The sequence below is a fragment of the Moschus berezovskii genome, chromosome 5 (genome assembly GCF_049115385.1).
Source record: "Moschus berezovskii isolate FMDL1 chromosome 5, NW_MosBer_1.0, whole genome shotgun sequence".
In the NCBI taxonomy this organism is placed as follows: Eukaryota; Metazoa; Chordata; class Mammalia; order Artiodactyla; family Moschidae; genus Moschus; species Moschus berezovskii.
In genome coordinates, this window is record NC_142464.1 from 70959709 (window position 1) to 70980163 (window position 20455).

The window sequence follows — 20455 nt, forward strand, 5'->3', positions numbered from 1 at the left end:
TGCAGGGAGACATTAGAGAGGGGAAAGGAACCTGGTTAAAGCAGGTGAGATGAAATCGTATATTGTTTGGATCAAGAGCCATTTCTCTATTGAACTGGAGAATATGGGCTTCTCTGGTGGCTCAGCGGTGAAGAATCCATCTGCCATTACCTGCAAATGCAGGAGATCTGAGTTCGATCCCTGGGTCCGGAAGATCCCTGAGAAGGAAATGGCAATCCACTCCAGTATTCTTGCTTGGGAACTCCCATGGATAGAGGAGCCTGGCAGGCTACAGTCCATTGGGTCACAAAGAGTCAGACACAACTTAGGGGCTAAACAATAACAAAACCAAGTATTAATTTTTTATAGTTAATAAAAAGGCAAGGGTTATTTATTAGATCAGCCAATTCTTCTGAAATCTTATGTAAGGCATTGCATTGTGTAAACTACTGTGCTAAGAAAACTTTGTTTCAGTGGAGGAGCTGGCTCAGAATCAAACTTAAACCTCAATCATAGCTATCATTTTGTGATTTACATATGCCACATCATCATATGTAAACTATCAATGTAAGTATTATTATCACAGTTTTTGAAATGAAGAAATTAAAATATGAAGAGCATAAGGGAGGTACCCCAGGCCTTGTATTTGACTAACAGAAAGGCCTGGGATACTGCCCTTATCGTCACACTTTAGTTTCTTCATTTCAAAAATCATGACAATAATACTTACTTCACACTGATGATTAAAAGAGCCAGTGTCTGCAAACCACTTAACACATCACTATTATCATTTTCAGGAAGATATTAATTTTCAGAAAAAAACATGATTCTACATTAATTGAAAAATATACTAGAAATATTTCCACAGGAATATTGGCAATCTTGGCAAACTGTGCCAATCAAAAGAATCATTAATTAATTTCTACTTGTGTGGAATTGTATTTGGAGTTATATTTTAAAAGCAACAAACTCACATGTGACATTCCTAGCCAAATACCAGCCAGGAAAAAAGACTATTTCCCAAGAATGCCGACACTCCCTTTTATGGACACAAGAACTTCATTATTGGTCAAGTAATAATTGGAAAGCTCTTGATGGAAAACAGTATGGAATAAGACCTTTGGAATATGTAAATGCAGTGCAGACAGAGTTACCTTGGTAAATATCAGATTGGAAGTTACCCTGGTAAATGTCCCAAGTCTTGGGATGGGAGGAATCTAAATTTTCCCTGCATTGGCAGGCAGAATTTTTACTGCTGAGTCACCATGAAAGCCCATAGTCTTTGCCAATGAGGCTGAGATTCCCATCTTGTTGCTGCTGCTGAAGAGCTGAGAGGACCCCATTTGATGCCTATGTTCTCCCTGTAGGATCTTGCACTTAGATTCAGCAAGGACAAGGTCAGGTGGAGGGTGCAGATGTGGAACCCTGTGGGCAAGCAGACAATTTTGGTTGTTGTAACAGCTCAGTACATAGCTCAGGGATCAGCGGGCTCCTCCCAAGGAAACCAGGGGAGGTCCGGCCACTGTGGCGGAGGCCACATTGAGCAGCTGCAGTGAGGGGGGTGGAAATTCTTAGCTCCTAGGTCTCTATTAGAGAGCAGAGCTTTTCCTCCCTCAAGAACTTGGTCCAGCATTTGTGCTACAGGCATGCAGATGTTGCCAAGAGCATAGACTCTCATGCCTTTCGTTACATGGCTTATGTGAGCACAGCCTGAGTTTCTCATGAAACATGGAATCTGCTCCTGTAGTACTGATAGTGCTGGAATGATTTGGCTGAAGAGAGTAAATTTCATGCATCTGGGGGTAGTGAGATAGTCCTTTCCTGACCTGTGCATGGTATTCTAAACAGCAGACTAAGGCACCTTGCTAAGATAAGGAAAGGTCTGGGAAGCAGATGCATGATGGCTGCATGGGTACATTCATAATTTTTGTAGTCACTGGGGTACATTTTTTTTCATTGAAGAAAAATGAGTGATATATTTTCCTTACTGCTTAGTTCACTTACCAAATTTCCTGATGCTTTTCCCATTTTAGTTTATACAGAGAACCCATGTCCACTGTAACTCCTAAAAGAAATAGAATGTAGCAATAGTAAAATATACCAGTTATTACCACATTTTAGGCTTTTAATATTTTGTTTTGATGTTTCCTTAATTTGTTCTCACTCTAAGTAAGTCATATCTGTATTCCTGGCAAAACCACTGACTTTGGAATATAATGTGTTTTCTGTAGCCCTATGTATTCATTCACTATGCTTTGTTGGACATTCCTGGTTGTGATTAAGATGACATGTGTGCATGTGTGCTTAGTCACTTCAGTCTTATCTGACTCTCTGCCCACCAGGGCTCCACCAGGCTCCTCTGTTTATGGGATTCTCCAGGCAAAAATACTGGAGTGGGTTACCATGCCCTCCTCCAACAGATCTTGCCAATCCAGGGATCAAACCCACATCTCTTATATCTCCTGAATTGGCAGGCAGGTTCTTTACCACTAGCACCAATATAAAATAAACTGAAGTAAATGAAACCCAAAACTAAAGGCTCCTGTACATCCCTGGTGGAGTTTCCTGCCTGTCTTAAAAGCCTCACCTAATCCAGATCAAAGGCCACCAACCTCAGAAAGTCTTTTCTGCTCCCCATAAGCAGATCTTCTTTTCTCCCTGCTGGGATCTCCTGGTTCATCATTTTCCTGCATCACTCATTTAGCAGTCATCTCCCAGGGTTACTTGGTTGTGTGTTTACATAAAAATGTATTGTAATCTCCTAACATGAGGGCCTTTTTTATTTTTTAAATGAGTCTTTGTGTTTTCCACCCTGCTCAACACAAACACATTGGAGAAGGAAATGGCAACCCACTCCAGTGTTCTTGCCTGGAGAATCCCAGGGATGGGGGAGCCTGGTGGGCTTCTGTCTATGGGGTCACACAGAGTCGGACATGACTGAAGTGACTCAGCAGCAGCAGCAACACAAACAGGAATCCAGGAAGTATTTTTTTATGTGATGATATTTCTGTCTCAATTAAGCAAAAATGGCATGCATGAATGCTCACTCACTCATTGTGTCCAGCTCTTTGTGACCTCATGGACTGTGGCCCTGTCTGGTTCCTCTGTGCATGGGATTTTCTGGGAAAGAATACTGGAGTGGGTTGCCATTTCCTACCCCAAATCAAAAATGGATTCAACACTTATTCTTTGCCAGGGATATGATGTGAAAAAGGCAGAGGTGGTCTTGTCTTTGATAGGAAATAATAAAGTCTTCCTTCTTTTCCCTCTATGGCTGGATGTTGGGAAATAGAGTGGGAAAAAGTAGGTAGAGGCTGGAAGGGAAAGGAAAATGGAGTAATTCCAAAAGACATGATGGGTTTGTGGGAAAGTGTATTAATTGCCTCTGTTTTCCTTTCACAGTAAATTGTAAAAGTTGAAAACAGTTCTCGAGTAAATCCCCTGCTGGCATTCTAGTTCCAACTCTTGCTTTTTCTCTGGGTGACCTTGGAATTGTTATTTAATTTCACTGAGGCTCAATTTCTACTATTAAGAGAATCCACCACATCAAATTAGATGATGTTGGGTGTCTACTCACAATATGTACTTTTGTGGATACTTAGTAATTTTATTATTACTATTAGTTGCTCTTGTGTTTACATGCATGACTCTAAGGAGGGGAGGTCCAGGACTGCCTGGAATAGGGCACAGGTAGCCCAGGCTGGGGTTTGCTCAGAGGCTTCCTTTCCCAGGTGGCTGACTTCAGCTTCCTGAACAACTCTGAAGGGTATGCTGGAATCTTCCATATCTGGACTTCATCTGATAGCTGTGGGTTCCCATTGCTCAACTTCTGCTGGAAATCCTCCTTTTGCCCACCATTAGCCTTACTAGATCTAATGGTGGGCAAAAGGAGGATTGCAATGGCAAGCCACTCCCGTACTCTTGCCTAGAAAATCCCATGGATGGAGCAGCCTGGTAGGCTGCAGTCCGTGGGGTCGCTAAGGGTCAGACACGACTGAGCGACTTCACTTTCACACATTGGAGAAGGAAATGGCAACCCACTCCAGTGTTCTTGCTTGGAGAATCCCAGGGACGGGGGAGCCTGGTGGGCTTCCGTCTATGGGGTCACACAGAGTCGGACACGACTGAAGTGACTTAGCAGCAGCAGCAGCAGCAGCAGCTGCAGCAGCAGCAGCCTTACTAGATGGGAGAATATGTGAAAGGAAAGAGAAATTTCTACTCCTTTGGTTTCCTGGATCTAGGTTTTGTTATTATTTAGTTGCTAAGTCATGTCTGACTCTCTTGCGACCCCATGGACTGTAGCCTGCCAGGCTCCTCTGTCCTTGGAATTTCCCAGCAAGAATAATGGAGTGGGGTACCATACCCTTCTCCAGGGGATCTTCCTGACCCAGGGATTGAACCTGCATCCCCTGAATTGGCAGGCAGATTCTTTACCACTGAGCCTCTGGGGAAGACTGGTTTTAGGTTTATTTAGATCTGAAGTAAAAAATCCTGTTCAGTATTTTCTGGGTTAAACTTTCCTGTCTAGAACTTTTTTCTCAAATACTAACAAAATGGATTTTCTTTTTCCCCTACCCTCTCTTGTTAATAGGGTGCTGAGAAAATTTTGTCAATGAACGAATCAGGAGAACTGCAAGACCTCTTAACCAAAATTGAGGTAATTGTGCTTTTAGCAACTTATTTTTAGTAATCAAAATGTTCAACACATTCTGATTGTAATTGAGTTTCCCTAATTGAATTTTTCCCTGCATGTTCTTACAAATATGTAACAGGATACGTGTGGCAGTTTTAATTTGCTACCACCTGCTGTGAGGTTTGCTCCAGCTAGAGTGACTTTAGTGTTAAGAGTCTAACAACCTCATAGTATTAGGTGAAAATTTCAGTCAGCTTTATTAGAGCCTAATTCTATGTTATAGAGATGTTGATGAGGTGTTTCAAGTCAGGCCATTGTCTGGAAGCACAAATAACGTTTTTTTATGTAAATTATTTTCCTTTTTCCCAAAGACCAGCTCATCATTTCTAAAGATAACAGAAAAAGTTATTTCTCCAAAAGTGCACCTTTTAATTTTGTTCCTGTACTTGTAATTACATCTCAGAAATATTTATTTGGATATATAATGTATCAAATCATTATGTACCCAGAAAGTCCTTAGTATCTCTCAATTTTATCATTCTATTTCTCTCTATATGTAGAATTAAATTATATATATTTTATAGCCTAACTGGGTCATCTTGAGGGTGAAAAATGTGCATTAGTAATTTTTCTGGCACAGTGAACATGACTCAGACTTTCCCAGGTGAACCATGCAATATGGTTATGTGGTATGGATGTGCCATGGCCAGCTCTTTTTGGTCCAGTCTCCTTGGCTGACCTCTTTTCTGATTTTCTTCCATTCCTTCCACTTCATGGCTTCTTACTACCTTTCCTTCTGTCCATTGCCTCATTCTCCTCCACCATATGCGAGGCCCCTCTGCAGCATCGCATCTTTCCTGCATCGTTCCAGATTTCTCCCTCCTTCCCATTCCTGTATCCCTCTTTTTCTCAGGTATTTATCACAGTCATTTAGTTTTTCTTACTACTTTTCTTTAAACATTTGAGTCGTGTCCCAAATCAACTATATGCTCCTTGGTGTTAGGAATCATGTTTTATTCATATTGTAATCTTGCCCAGAAGGGCAAACACAATGATGGTGTGTACTTCATAATCTAAAACTCCTCTCAGCTCTACAATCTGTATAGATGGGTTAGTTTCTCTCCTTTTGTCCCTGTACTCTACTCCAGTCCCATCAATTTGATGAAACCATCAATTTGGATTAATATGTGCCTTTTAGTTTAAGTGATTTAACTCAATGTGTATTATAATTTTCTCTGCACACTTTTATTTATACAAATGATGCTATGTAACACACCTAACTGTGTTTCAAATTCCTTTCTATAGGCACTATGCTTTTAAGAACCATCTATATTACTCCGTGAACCTTTCATCCCTTCTTTTAAATTGCTTCATACTTATGCATGACAGTACAGTTGAATCCAGCTTTCTTTGATGATGGAGATGTTTTTACTCTATCCTATCCAACATAGTCGGAGAAGGCAATGGCACCCCACTCCGCTGTTCTTGCCTAGAAAATCCCATGGATGGAGGAGCCTGGTGGGCTGCAGTCCATGGGGTCGCGACTGAGCGACTTCACTTTCACTTTTAACTTTCATGAATTGGAGAAGGAAATGACAACCCACTCCAGTGTTCTTGCCTGGAGAATCCCAGGGATGGGGGAGACTGATGGGCTGCCGTCTGTGGGGTCGCACAGAGTCCGACACGACTGAAGTGACTTAGCAGCAGCAGCATCCAACGTAGTAGTCACTGGATGCATGTGGCTATTGAGCATTTAAAGAAGAGTTAGTGTGACTGAAGAACTGAATTTTTAATTTTATTTACTTGATTTAAATTCAAATCAAATAAAAATTTTTAAATAAGCAATATAATTGACCGTATCTGACTAATGGCTTATGTTTTGGACAGTGTAGCTGCACGGAGCCCACATACTATTTTTTGTCTACTCATCCACTGATGTCCTCTAACTTCTCCTTCAAATAAACTGCTGCAAGGAGTAACCTTGGCCACGTTTGTTGGTGAATTTCTCCGAGAGTAGAAATCACTGGGTCATAGCTTATGCATGTCCCCAGTTTTTCAGGTAGTGCCAGATGGCACTTCAATATGTTTGTACCATCCAATACTCCCTCCTCCAGAGAAAGAGGTTTCCTATGTTCCCACATTCCCCACAATGGTTTGCATCGTTCCATAATCTTTGCCAAGGTAGTAGGGATAAAGATATATAGCCTTACCATTGTAATTCATGTTTTCTGGATTACCATTGAGTTTGGGCATTTCCTTGTATGCTTGCTAAATTTTTAAATTTCTTCTTCTGTATGTTGTATATTACCGTAAAGCATCTGCCTACAATGCGGGAGACCCGGGTTCAATCCCTGAATCAGGAAGATCCCCTGGCGAAGGAAATGTCAACCCACTCCAGTTCTCTTGCCTGGAAAATCCCATGGACAGAAGAGCCTGGTAGGCTACAGTCCATGGGGTCGCAAAGAGTCGGACACAACTGAGCAACTTCACTTTCTTTCCTTTCTGTTGTATATTCTTATCCTTTCCCATTAAAAATCTTGGGATTTTTGCTGTTGTTGTTGGCTTTCAGAAGATCCTTTTATAGTCTAGATGTTAACTTTTTGTTGGTTTTAGTTATTGTCAATATTTCCTTCCCTATTTTTAGATTCTTTCTTGGTGTCCTTCATCTAATAGAAACCTTCTGATATAATGTAACCCACCATTTTTCTTTATTTTTGTGCTTTTTAATTTTATTTATGAAGTATCCTTCTGTTTTAAGGTCAGAAGATATCAGCCTACATTTTCTTCTATTCACTTTATACTTGTTAACATCTGGTTCTTTCATTAACGGAGAATCTATTTCCATTTTCTTATACATAATGAGATTTCCAGCATCCTCTATTAAACAATCTATTATTTATTGCTTCGTTCTGCCAATTTTCAGTTCAGTTCAGTCACTCAGTCATGTCTGACTCTGCGACCCCATGGACTGCAGCACGCCAGGCCTCCCTGTCCAGCACCAACTCCCGGAGTTTACTCAAACTCATGTCCATTGAGTTGGTGACGCCATCCAACCATCTCATCCTGTCATTCCCTTCTCCTCCCATCTTCAGTCTTTCCTAGCATCACGGTGTTTTCCAGTGAGTCAGTTCTTCGCATGAGGTGGCCAAAGTATTGGAGTTTCAGCTTCAGCATCAGTCCTTCCAATGAATATTCAGGACTGATTTCATTCAGGATGGACTGGTTGGATCTCCTTGCAGTCCAAGGGACTCTCAAGAGTCTTCTCCAGCACCACAGTTCAAAAGCATCAATTCTTTGGCACTCAGCTTTCTTTATAGTCCAACTCTCACATCCATACATGTGAGAAAATGGATGCAATTTTCTATTTTCTACTGGAAAAACCATAGCCTTGACTAGACAGACCTTTGTTGGCAAAGTAATGTCTCTGCTTTTTAATATGCTGTCTAGATTGATCATAATTTTTCTTCCAAGGAGCAAACGTCTTTTAATTTCATGGCGGCCATCACCATCTGCAGTGATTTTGGAGCCCAAGAAAATAAAGTCTGACACTGTTTCCACTGTTTCCCCATCCATTTGCCGTGAAGTGATGGGACTGGATGCTATGATGTTAGTTTTCTGAATGTTGAGCTTTAAACCAATTTTTTCACTCTCCTCTTTCACTTTCATCAAGAGGCTCTTTAGCTCTTCTTCACTTTCTGCCATAAAGGTGGTGTCATCTGCATCTCTGAGGTTACTGATATTTCTCCCGGCAATCTTAATTCCAGCTTGTGCATTTCTCATGATGTACTCTGCATATAAGTTAAATTTAAATTTTTGTTTGTTCCTGTTTTACCAATATGGTACTATTTTTATTCTTGTGGTTTCATAGCACCTTTTAGAATTCTATAGAGTGAATGTCCCTCATTACTCTTCTTTTTAAATATTAATGATTTATCTCAGTTATTCATGGAATTTTCCCCTTTGAGTCTATAATTCCTTTATTTGGCCCCTTGATTAATACTATCATGCTATATATTAGCATAACCTCTCTTTCTCAGCTCAGAGAATCTTGGAAAGAGGATTTTATTCTCTTCATTAAGTCTGTCTCAATTCTACAGATGCCATAAATAATCCAGAAACATTTAGGTCTATTCTTAATGTTGAAATACAATGGTATGATACTTGCTTCTACCATTCATAGGAGTTGTAAGAGCTATAACTCTATTGGGCTGCTTTGCCCTTATAACAAAACTGGTAGAGAATTTTTAGCTATCTAGAAATTCCTAAACTGACTGTGAAGGGTCTAGGGTTTAAGCAAACTTACCCAGGGAAAGAGACTAGCCTTGGAGAAGCAATTGGAAGAACCAGGAAAAGTGGACAAAAGACAAGATTCATATCCAAGCACATCCAATTCTTCTGATTAGCTTTTGGCAATAAAATAGGAGTTAAATATTCCTAAGGGAGGAAACATTGGCGTTCTTTCTAACTAGCCAGTACTGTTCCTATTCCTGGTATTATATGTATTAAGTTATTCAAATCTCAAAATAACACTGCAAGTTGGGTTCTGTTACTGTCTTTGTTTTTCAGACAAGGCAATGGAGGCCCAGATGATTAGGTTAGTTGCTTCAGACCTTGTAAATAGTGTTTGACTCAAGATTCTAAATCTGACTCCTTGATCTTAACCATGAATCTGTGATGCCTTCACTCTCAAATTAAGTGGCAAGTTGATGTCTGGGAAATTTGACCATATGTGACAGGACCTAAGACCCAGGTGAGACGTTTACTGGGAGAGAGGCAGAGTATTAGGTCCAGGGAACAGGCTGGATTTCAAACACTTGGCTCTTATGCTAGTATGGCATTGTACAGGAAATGGGCAAATAGGCAATACCTTCATGTAGAAACCAGAGAGCTCATACCAAGTGCTAATTTGCTGTTACTAGGGTGCTGCATAGCAGACCTTGACTCCCCTGGTCTTTGTAATTCAGGCCCCAGTTTCTAACAATTACCCCAGTAATGGAGAGGAAAGCAGCTTAGCAGCTGCATCTGGGTCCTCAAAAATGGTGTCAGCAAATCATCTCAAGTTTTCTGGCCTAAGAATTCTAGCATACTTCCCGCCCGAGTGAAACTTGCCCTGGGAACCTGAGGGGGCTTGATTCGCTGATGAAGACTTGTCAGTGGCTTCAAACATGGGTAGCAGAAGCAAGTGAAATATGGCAGTAGCTGGTACGAGACTTGGGTTCAATAAGGCTAGCTGAAAGAAGATTAAATGACTTATTTTATGCAAGAGAATGCTTGGGTGAAAAGGATGAGTAAAAACACCATTTGGGGGGTAAAATTTATTTGTATATTTACTTATATTAATAAACAAGCTAAAGATCAAAAGAAAAGAGTATCTAAGTATTCCCCCCAAACAATAACCGAAATGGATAGGTGATCCCGCTGGTATCCACACAGAGGAAGTCAGGGCAGCCCTGGGATGTATTATCAAGCACTTTGTTACGGCAGACACTGAATTAAAGATCTCAGATGGTAGAGAAGCTCTAATGCACTTTTCTTAGTTGTTTTTCTAACGATTCGAGCAAGCATTTTTATATCATTGCTATGAGGTTGCCAATATAGTGTTCACTTTCAGTACTTTTTTTCCTTGTAAAGCCTGATTTGTCGTTCAGGAAGAACAGAAGTAAGATTCTCAGCTACACACCGAGGATGCTGGGAATGGCACAGGCTGTCTGTGTGAGGTATTGGAGCTATCAAAGGCTGGCCCGACCCTCCCTGGAGAGGCAACATTCTGGGTGATGTTCCCTCTCCGTGGAGTGGGTGGCAACAGCATGTTCAAAGATTACAGCAGCAGAGAACCACCTACTTACCTAGGCAATCAGGCCATGTGCTCTGGCTGCCTCTTTCTGAAATGGGAACATCTTTTTAAATAGGGTTGTGGTTGTACATCCCATTGGATGAAGAATCAGATTCACAAATCTGATTTATACATTTAGGAATATAACCACAAATTTCCATTGTGTCAGCATTTCATAACTCTGCAAATCCAGGATCAGGAATGATTCTGCTTATTAATGGCTTGATCAGACAGAGAATAGCCTCCTAGGCACTTAACAAGCATTTGCTGAATTAAATGGTTGTTCAGTTCAGTTCAGTCGCTCAGTCGTGTCTGACTCTTTGTGACACCATGAACCGCAGCATGCCAGGCCTGCCTGTCCATCACCAACTCCCGGAGTTTACCCAAACCCATGTCCATTGAGTCGGTGATGCCATCCAACCATCTCATCCTCTGTTGTCCCCTTTTCCTCCTGCCTACAATCTTTCCCAGCATCAGGGTCTTTACAAATGAGTCAGTTCTTCGCATCAAGTGGCCAAAATATTGGAGTTTCAGCTTTAGCCTCAGTCCTTCCAATGGACACCCAGGACTGATCTCCCTTAGGATGGACTGGTTGGATCTCCTTGCAGTCCAAGGGACTCTCAAGAGTCTTCTCCAACACCATAGTTCAAAAGCATCAATTCTTTGGCACTCAGCTTTCCTTATAGTCCAACTCTCATATCCATACATGACCACGGGAAAAACCATAGCCTTGACTAGATGGACCTTTGTTGACAAAGTAATGTCTCTGCTTTTTAATATGCTGTCTAGGTTGGTCATAACTTTCCTTCCAAGGAGTAAGCATCTTTTAATTTCATGGCAGCAATCACCATCTGCAGTGATTTTGGAGCCCAGAAAAATAAAGTTAGCCACTGTTTACCCATCTATTTGCCATGAAGCGATGGGACCGGATGCCATGATCTTAGTTTTCTGAATGTTGAGCTTAAAGCTAACTTGAAATGGTTGAATATAGTTTAAAACAAAATACATGCACAAAGGTGGATCATGCAGAGATGGCTATATGCCAAGTGTTCACTCTTGTGACAATCTGTTATGTAGAGTGAGTCTGCTTCATAGATAACCTGGATGAGGGAGTTTATGGTTACAGAGAGTCAGATAAGTTGCTCCTTCCTTGGTAGAACACTTAAGAGAGTTCCCAGTACTTCTAAAATAAGATTAGATGATCTGACGTTAAAAATAAGATGTGCATTCATTCCTTAATCTGGGAGAAAACATTGAATACTCTTGATCTTAGCATCCTGTTTCTGCATTAGAGAACAGAAAAAAAACTCTTCATATTTATGAAATTTGAGTTTGTGCCACAAAAGAAACCCATTTCACAATCATTCATGAACTCCACCCTTATCCTCTGGTCCTTTGTTAGAGGCTAGGGAGTTCTTGGGGGCTTCAATTTAGATGACTTTGGTATGGAGAGGATATATTCAAAGACCACAAATAAATTTCCTAAAATAAAATTAATATATAAATACTAAAAGCTACATCATCATTTTTATATGGAAGAAAGAAGAAAGGAAGAAAGAAAGAAAGAAAAAGTCGCTTAGTCATGTCCGACTCTTTGCGACCGCATGGACTGTAGCCTACCAGGTTCCTCCGTCCATGGGATTTTCCAAGCGAGAGTACTGGAGTGGGTTGCCATTTCCTTCTCCAGGAGATCTCCCCAATCCAGTCTCCCGCATTGTAGGCAGACACTTTACCATCTGAGCCACCAGGGAACCAAGGCCATCCTCAAATAGAGCAGAATCTATACAGCGCTATGATGAGATCTGCCTTCTACTTGATTGTTGAGAAGATTTAGAGTGAATTCATGTAAAGTGAATGGAACATTGCCTGGTATGTATGATAAGATTAGTCTTTATTAGTCAATATTTCACTAATAAATCCTAATTTGTAGCTGAGAGTTACTTATTAAAAGAACAGGGAAATTTCTTGCTCACTTCTATATCTCCTATGCTATACACAGTGCCTAGCAATGTGAACTTATTTGTGGAATGAGCCTGCTGGGTTTTTATTTTTTTTAAAGTCCCTCACCAAGAATAGATGAACAGATAGAGATTAAAGGGAGGATGATTTCTTACTCCTTGTTTCTTAAATTCCACCTCTGAAGAGTTGGATATGACTGAGCACGAGCACTACTACTACCCCTAAGGAACATGGCTCCATCCAAACCACTGTGAATAGGAGGGGGCAGTCTGTAGATTCAGCACTCTTACTGGGTGCTGTTATCAACCAAGTTTGCCTGGTTTCTAGCTTTGCTGGGTGTCAAGACACTGATGAGCTACTCTAGATTTCTTAACTGTTTGAAGATGAAAGTGTCTGCAGTCAACCTCTTCACTGAAAGTAGAAATCTGTTTTCAAATTCCTCTGTGATCTGAACATTCACTTTTACTCATTAAAAATCTTGGTTTCATCATTTGTAAAATGAGACAGTCTCTATTACATCAGATACTGGATGTAGACTCTTGTTGGGCTGCAACCTTCAGGCCTGCAGTTACTATATTTGCTGAAGAAAGAGCCCAGAGTCAGTGACAGAGACATCAGCAGTTTAATATATGGGAGATCTTACACATCTTTCTTACAAGAAAGAAAGCTGAACACTGAAGAATTGGTGCTTTTGAGCTGTGGTGTTGGAGAAGACTCTTGAGAGTCCCTTGGACTGCAAGGAGATCCAACCAGTCCATCCTAAAGAAAATCAACCCTGAGTATTCATTAGAAGGAATGATGCTGAAGCGCCAATACTTTGGCCACCTGATTCAAAGAGCTGACTCATTAGAAAAAAGACCCTGATGCTGGGAAAGATTGAAGGCAGGAGGAGAAGGATGATAGAGGAGAAGGATGATAGAGGACGAGATGGTTGGATGACATCACCAACTCAATGGACATGAGTTTGAGCAAACTCTGGGAGATGGTGAAGGATAGGGAAGCCTGGCATGCTCTAGTTCACAGGGTTGCAATGAGTCAAACATGACTGAGTGACTGAACAACACATCTGAAGAAGAAGGGTCCTGGAGCAACATCCCATTGCTGGGAGGCAGATGGCAGGCTGGACACAGCAGCAGAGGTCTTCACTCCCAGGAAGAATAAGGAGACTACCAGTTATAGGGAGAAATATTGTAGACTGGCTCATTGTAGATTGTAGAAGTATTGTAGATTGGTTAGTGTGGAAATCAGCAGAGGAGGATTTCCTCTTTTATCCCCTTAGGCTAGGTACTCTCCTGGGGCAGAGTTCTTCCTTTCATTAAACTACCAAAGGGGAGCCATTCTCATCTAAAGATTAGAGCAATGACTAACTTGGGTGAGGGGCAAGTATATAGGTATTTACTAATCAGGCTCTACAATTAAGAAGGAAGATCAGGGGCTTCCTTGGTATTCCCAGTGGTTAATTAAGAATCTACCTGCCAAGAGACCCCCAGGAGACACTGATTCAACTCCTGGTCCAGGAGGATCCCACATCCTTTGGGGCAACTAAGGCTGTGAGCCACAATTACTGAGTCCAGGTGCAGCAACTACTGAGGCCAGTGTGCCTGGAGCCCATGATTTGAAACAAGGGAAGCCACTGCAATGAGAAGCCCATGCATTGCAATGAGTAGCCCCCACTTGATGCAACAAGAGAAAGCCTACACATAGCAATGACGACCCAGTGCAGCCAAAAATAAAAAAATTAAATAGATAAATAAACAATTTTTTTAAAAAGGGAGGAAGGTCAGTCATGCCAGTAGAGTGTAGGTGAAGCAGGGACTAACTGATCAGTGGATGCAGTGAGCAAGAGAACAGCCATGTTGAGTGGCCTGACCATACAACCGTACGTGCTGGGTAAGCCACTCTTTTTTCTCCCCGGTTTATGGCTAAAGGGCTGAATTTTCTTGAGAGTGGAAATGGCCTCAGAATCTTTCCAATGCTGTGCTCCAAGACATCGGAATTCACATGTGAATCAAAATACATTTATTCTCCTTCTTACAGTGGCAAGGCTTTAGACTAGAAGACTAAGTATAGAAGAGGTGTTTAAATAAAATGACTATATTAGTGGTAGAAAATGACTGTGTCTTGTGACCACAAGTAATTTAGCTTGAGGCAGCAGTTAATAAAAATCTCTTTAGATTAGGATTTATTAATAAAGTAATGGCTATTAACTCTTAGCCTTACTGAGTAGCTACTATGTGCCAGACAGTGTCCTATTCACTTTACATGAATTTACTCATTAAATTGTCTCAACAACCCTTTAAGTAAAAGACAAATTTTACCATAGCATTGCATAATTCTGACAAAGTTGTTTTAGGATGACCTTGGTCTATCTGCGATTCCCTTTAAAATGGACACTGTGGCTTTTAGTGTTTATATATTAACCTCATTTTAGGAAATTTATGTGTTCTGAATTGCAGAGAAGTTATTAAATAGCAGACTCATCATGTATTTAACATTTGATATTTTGGCCTTTTGAAAGTAATCTATGTAAGTCATGTTCCAGGCCCATGATATAAGATAATGTTCAGTTCAGTTCAGTTACCAAACCAAATTTGGGTCCACTTGCCCAAACAGTAAACCCAATCTACTCATATCAGGTTGTGGTGAAGGAAAATACAGCATTTATTGTGAGGCATCCAGTGTGGGGCCAAGAAAGAAGTATGGACAGCTCACATTTGAATTCCCCAACGACTTTCAAGGAAGGATTTTTACAGATAAAAGGAGAGAGAGGGTCATAGGATGTTGATCAGCTCATGGACATCCACCTGATTGGTTGGTGGTAAGGTGACAGGGTGAGTCAGCAACCTCAAGCTTCTGATTCCAACCTTCCTGTTTGCATACTAGTGATCAGCATACAGGTCACTTCTTCCACTTTAGGCTACCCTGGTGGCTTAGATGGTGAAGAATCCACTTGCAATGCACGAGACTGGGATTTGATCCCTGGATCAGGAAGATCATTGGAGAAGGGAATGGCTACCCACTCCAGTATTCTTGCCTGGAGAATTCTAAGGACAAAGTTGCCTGGTGGGCTCTAGTCCATGGGGTCACAAAGAGTCTGACGTGACTGAGAAACTAACACTTGATGTGGCCAGGTGGGGGTGGGAATCAGTATCTGCAAAACAATTCAGCGATATGGCTCAGGATATTATCTTTTGCCCTTGAGGAGTAACAAGAGGAGTTGACTTTAGTTCAGGGTTAAACTATCATTATTTTGTCTTACCTGACTGTTTTCATCTATTTCGGCATTTTTTTTCACTTTTCTGATTAAATTTTCTCTTTGGAACTCAGGGAAGGCTAGGAGGCTAAAGCTTTTCTATAAACAAGAGGCGGGGGATGAGGTGGGAAGATGTTTGTCCCCAGGAAAGCCTTATAGGGTTCTGCTTGGTTTCAATAATTTTTAACTTGGTTGCATGTTTGTTATTATTATTATTTCTCTGTGTTAAGAGCCTGGTATTTGGAGTGAGTGACATAGATGGTGAATGAGCCTAGGAGACTCCCTAGCACTCACATTCATTCAGCTTTGCTGTTCTTTGCTTGCCAGCACGAGTGTATTTTATGGGAAAATCTTATGCTATTGAAGAATTTTAAAATATTGAAATGCTTATACTTGTTGTTAAGGTTTATCCTGGTTTGTAAATAGCTACTACTCCAAGACCCCCAAGCAACTCTCCTGTTCCATAAAAGCAGCTACCCTGTAAGGGTTGCCAGATAAAATATAGGATGTCTGCTTACCTTTAAACCTCAAATTATGAATAATTTTTTTTTTTAGTTTAAGTATGTCCCATATAATCTTTGGCATATATAAACAAAAATTTACCTATGGTCTATCTGACATTCAAGCTAACTGGGCATCACATATTTTTAGTTGCAAAATTTGATGATCCCACTCTACTTGAAATCCAAACCTATTTACAATCCAGCACTAATGGGTGACATCCTAGACTCAGGGTTTTGTAAGTCCTTTCTGACTAGTTGGTGTTGTTTCTGTGTAAGCCATTATATATTTTTAACATTATCTCTGGCCTGGTTCTAACGCATGTCAAGGGCCTATCTACCTTATCATAGTCTTTCTAAAATTTGATAAGAAGAGCATTACTTACAAATTCTCTTTTATTTTGTTTTTAGACTACAGTCTTTCACTGCTTTTGTTTTTATTCAAAGCTGTTTTCTAAAGACATTTTTATATCATGCAAAATTGTAAGTCCGATGCACCACTTTTTGGTCAACTCTTGCACAAGGAAATGAAAAAAACCCAGCTACAGAGAAACTAAATTGCTACATACAATCTAACTTTTTGGAAGAGCTTTGAATCTCTACAAACTTGACCATGTTTCTGTTTGTGTCCTTCAGACTAGAGATCACTACTTTCCATCAGAGGAATTCTGTTGCTAAAAATAAGATATGACTTGAATTTTGCTATCTCGGTCTAATAGTAACTGTAGTGGTCAAATGGTAACTGTAAATGAAACTTACTGAATACAGAATATGCAGCTCTGAAAAGTGGTATGGAAATATATAAATTTTAAAGCAATCAGATCCTTAATGTTTCTTTCCCAAAGCACATTCCACAGGGTACTGATTATGAGAAAATTGTGGTTGTTTTATAGGAAAGAATTTCTTGCTGGGAACATGGTGGGTTCAGTTCAGTTCAGCTGCTCAGTTGTGTGCGACCCCATGAATCACAGCACGCCAGGCCTCCCTATCCATCACCAACTCCCGGAGTTCACTCAAACTCATGTCTATTGAGTCGGTGATGCCATCCAGCCATCTCATTCTCTGTCGTCCCTGTCTCCTCCCACCCCCAATCCCTCCCAGCATCAGACTCTTTTCCAGTGAGTCAACTCGTTGCATGAGGTGGCCAAAGTATTGTAGTTTCAGCTTTAGCATCAGTCCTTAAAGCTAGTTAATTGGTTTCTTTTTCCATTGGAGTTTCTGGAGACTTTATTAAGTACAATTGTGAATTTCCAGAGAAAATCTGTATGCATGTCTGTTATTGGAGTTTCAGCTTTAGCATCAGTCCTTAAACCTAGTTAATTGGTTTCTTTTTCCATTGGAGTTTCTGGAGAATTTATTAAGTACAATTGTGAATTTCCAGAGAAAATCTGTATGTATATCTAAGTATGTAAGGTATGTTTGTCTGAGTGTCTGTGTGTGCATGTGTGTGTATTTTGGCAATTATTCTGTCACAAAAGCTGGCTTTCAAACATTGCTGAAAGTTCCTATTTTGCAAGTCAGAAGCTTGTATTAACTCCCATTCTCTTTGTATTCATTCTGTAATGGCTCCTAAGCTCCCACCAGCAGATGGTTGCCACTTGTGGACTCCAGCAGAGGTTATATGTTCAAAAAAGAGAATGGAAATGTGTATGGAAAATTTTCAAAATATCCTTAACATGCTGGATCAGTAGTAAAGAATTCACTTGCAAATGCATGGGACCTAGGGTTTGATCCCTGGATCAGGAAGCTCCCCTGCAGAAGGAACTGGCAACCCATTCTAGTATTCTTGCCTGGGAAATCCCATGAATGGAGGAACCTGGAGGGCAACAGTTCACGGGGTAGCAAAAGAGTTGGACACGACTTGACTAAACAATAGCAACAACAACAGCATGCTTCCTAGTTAATTTCATTATGCTGTAATGGGTACTTTATTTTTACTTGAGGTAGAAAGGCTGATAGTTATGGTGGGTAGTTTTATGGACTTAGATAAATCTCAAGATGTCTATGTCTGTTTCTTTAAATGTAAAATGAAGGTAATGATATTAGAGGATGGCATGGCAATGCACTGCAGTATTCTTGCATGGAGAATCTCCATGGACAGAGGAGCCTGGAGGGCTACAGTCCTTGTGGTCGCAAAAAGTCAGTCCTGACTGAGAGACTCAGCACAGCACAGCACAATGATGTTTGAATTAGCTGCTTTACATAAGAAGGTATTCTTATGTGTGAAGGATGAAATGAGAGAAGATTCTATATAGTGATGCATTTGGAAATGCTTTTTAAAAAGAAAAGCATTAGTTATACATTCAATATGATAATGGATCTTCAGTTGACAGAGGCTCCTCCAATCCAGCTTTTATTTTTTCTAATTTTCCAGGCTCACTATTTGTGCTGCTATTCTATAAACAAAGATACAAAACTAGGAAGTGATACTAAAGGGAAAGTTACGGTATTTTCCTTTAAGGCAAATTACCATCTTCTGAATTTCTTTGATTTGCAAATATGCGTTTTCAAATGATGGATTTCTGGAAGTTTTCAAACGATGTGCCCTTTAACTTAAAATGTGTCAACCTTTACGCACCAAGCTTGTGCTGTTGATGGCTATCAATGAGACAATTAAGGAAATGTTAGAGAGCACTTCCTGTGCATCTGTTGTATATTATAATGGTAGATGATTGCAAGTCCTCCACCGTCTTATGCTGATTGTTTTGTAACTGTCCAGAGTACAGAAGACAGGAAGGCTGATGGCATTGTCATGCTAACACAAATCCTATCCTTCTTGTCCTCCTGCCACCTATCCAGAGAGTGCAGCATCCACACGAGTGTCCCTCCTGTGGAGGCTTTGGCTTTCTTCCGTGTTCTGTCTGCCATGGAAGCAAGATGTCAGTGTTTCGAAACTGCTTTACAGACTCTTTCAAGGCCCTGAAGTGCACGGCTTGCAACGAGAATGGTCTTCAGCGCTGTAAGAGCTGTGTGGGTTAGAGTTCACACCCACGGAACACCTGGTTTCATTGACTGAAAGCAATAATTTGGTTTATACATTTTTTTTAATGGCTATGTTTCTGGATTAATCAATAAACTTTGTTTATTATAATTACCTTTGTTTGGAATTTTTGCCGTGACTACTGTCATTGATGTATTAAATAAACATTTATTCAACAGTTACTGTGTGCCAAACCCTGAGCTAGAACCTGGTTTATAACTGGAATTAATGGAGGACCTGATAAAAGTCCAAGATATTCAAAGTCTGATTCCCTAACTGTGTTTGATTTTCTAAAGGAAATATAAATATATCCAATGGTATCTATCACAGTGCCACCCTGTTGTCTAGGATCAGTTCATTCAGCTCTCCAGATGCATACATTTTATTAATATGTGAGCCTCAGCTGTAGGGGAGAAGAGAACTCTGGTTGGTGGAAAAGAATATCTTACTTATGCTTAAAAAGTAAATTATTTTTAAAGCTGTAAAAATAGTCTTGGGGCTGATGACATAAATGGTAAATCATTAATGTTATTGAATGTATTTCTTCGTGATAATACAAAAGCTGCCAGACTTCTCTGAATTTATATTTTTAAACAGTTGTTTTCTACTATGGCCACTCTCTTGAGCTGGATACAAAATATTACGTAGTTTGAACACATAGTAGAAAATATTAGCAAAGTAGGCAAAAGTAAATTTTACTATAGTTATCAACTAATACCTACCTATACACATATCTGTGCTCTGATGGATTCCTTTATGAATGATTTTTAATAAATCACCTTCACAATATCTGTGACAAGGTAATCAAAATATTTTACATCTTGGTTTTGCAAAAAGATATAAATATTTACCAAGTACTTTCTAGTCAGCCAGGTGTGGAATGCAAAGCAAAGCTTTTGCTTTCATGGAGGTTACACTCTTAAGAAAGAGGAAAGTATTAAACAGATAACCATATACAGGATGAACCTTATAACTACTACAAAAATAGTACAGGGTGCTCTGGGAATGTGTAGCAGCAAGGCAAACCTGGATGAGTTAGGAAATAGTTTAAGAGTAGACTTTGTTGAGTGACTGATATTTAAATAGAGACATCATGGGTAGTTGGAAGCCAATTCGTCAAAGAGTAAGAGATAATATTTTAGGTAGAGAAACAGCATATTTGGGAACTCTAAGATCAGAGAAAAGTTTTTGTCTGAGGAACTGTAAGACGTCCCATCACTTCATGGGAAATGGATGGAAAAACAGTGGAAACAGTGTCAGACTTTATTTTGGGGGGCTCCAAAATTACTGCAGATGCTGATTTCAGCCATGAAATTAA

General features: G+C 40.2%; 1 protein-coding gene across 1 annotated transcript in view; it reads left to right on the forward strand.

The window, feature by feature from the left end:
• Positions 1-19136, forward strand: part of GRXCR1 (glutaredoxin and cysteine rich domain containing 1) — a 127884-nt gene extending 108748 nt beyond the window's left edge. The window contains exons 3-4 of the mRNA XM_055434802.2: positions 4571-4636; positions 18957-19136. Coding sequence (XP_055290777.2) covers positions 4571-4636; positions 18957-19136 — 246 coding nt within the window. The remainder of the gene's footprint in view (positions 1-4570; positions 4637-18956) is intronic.
• Positions 19137-20455: the final 1319 nt, after the last annotated feature.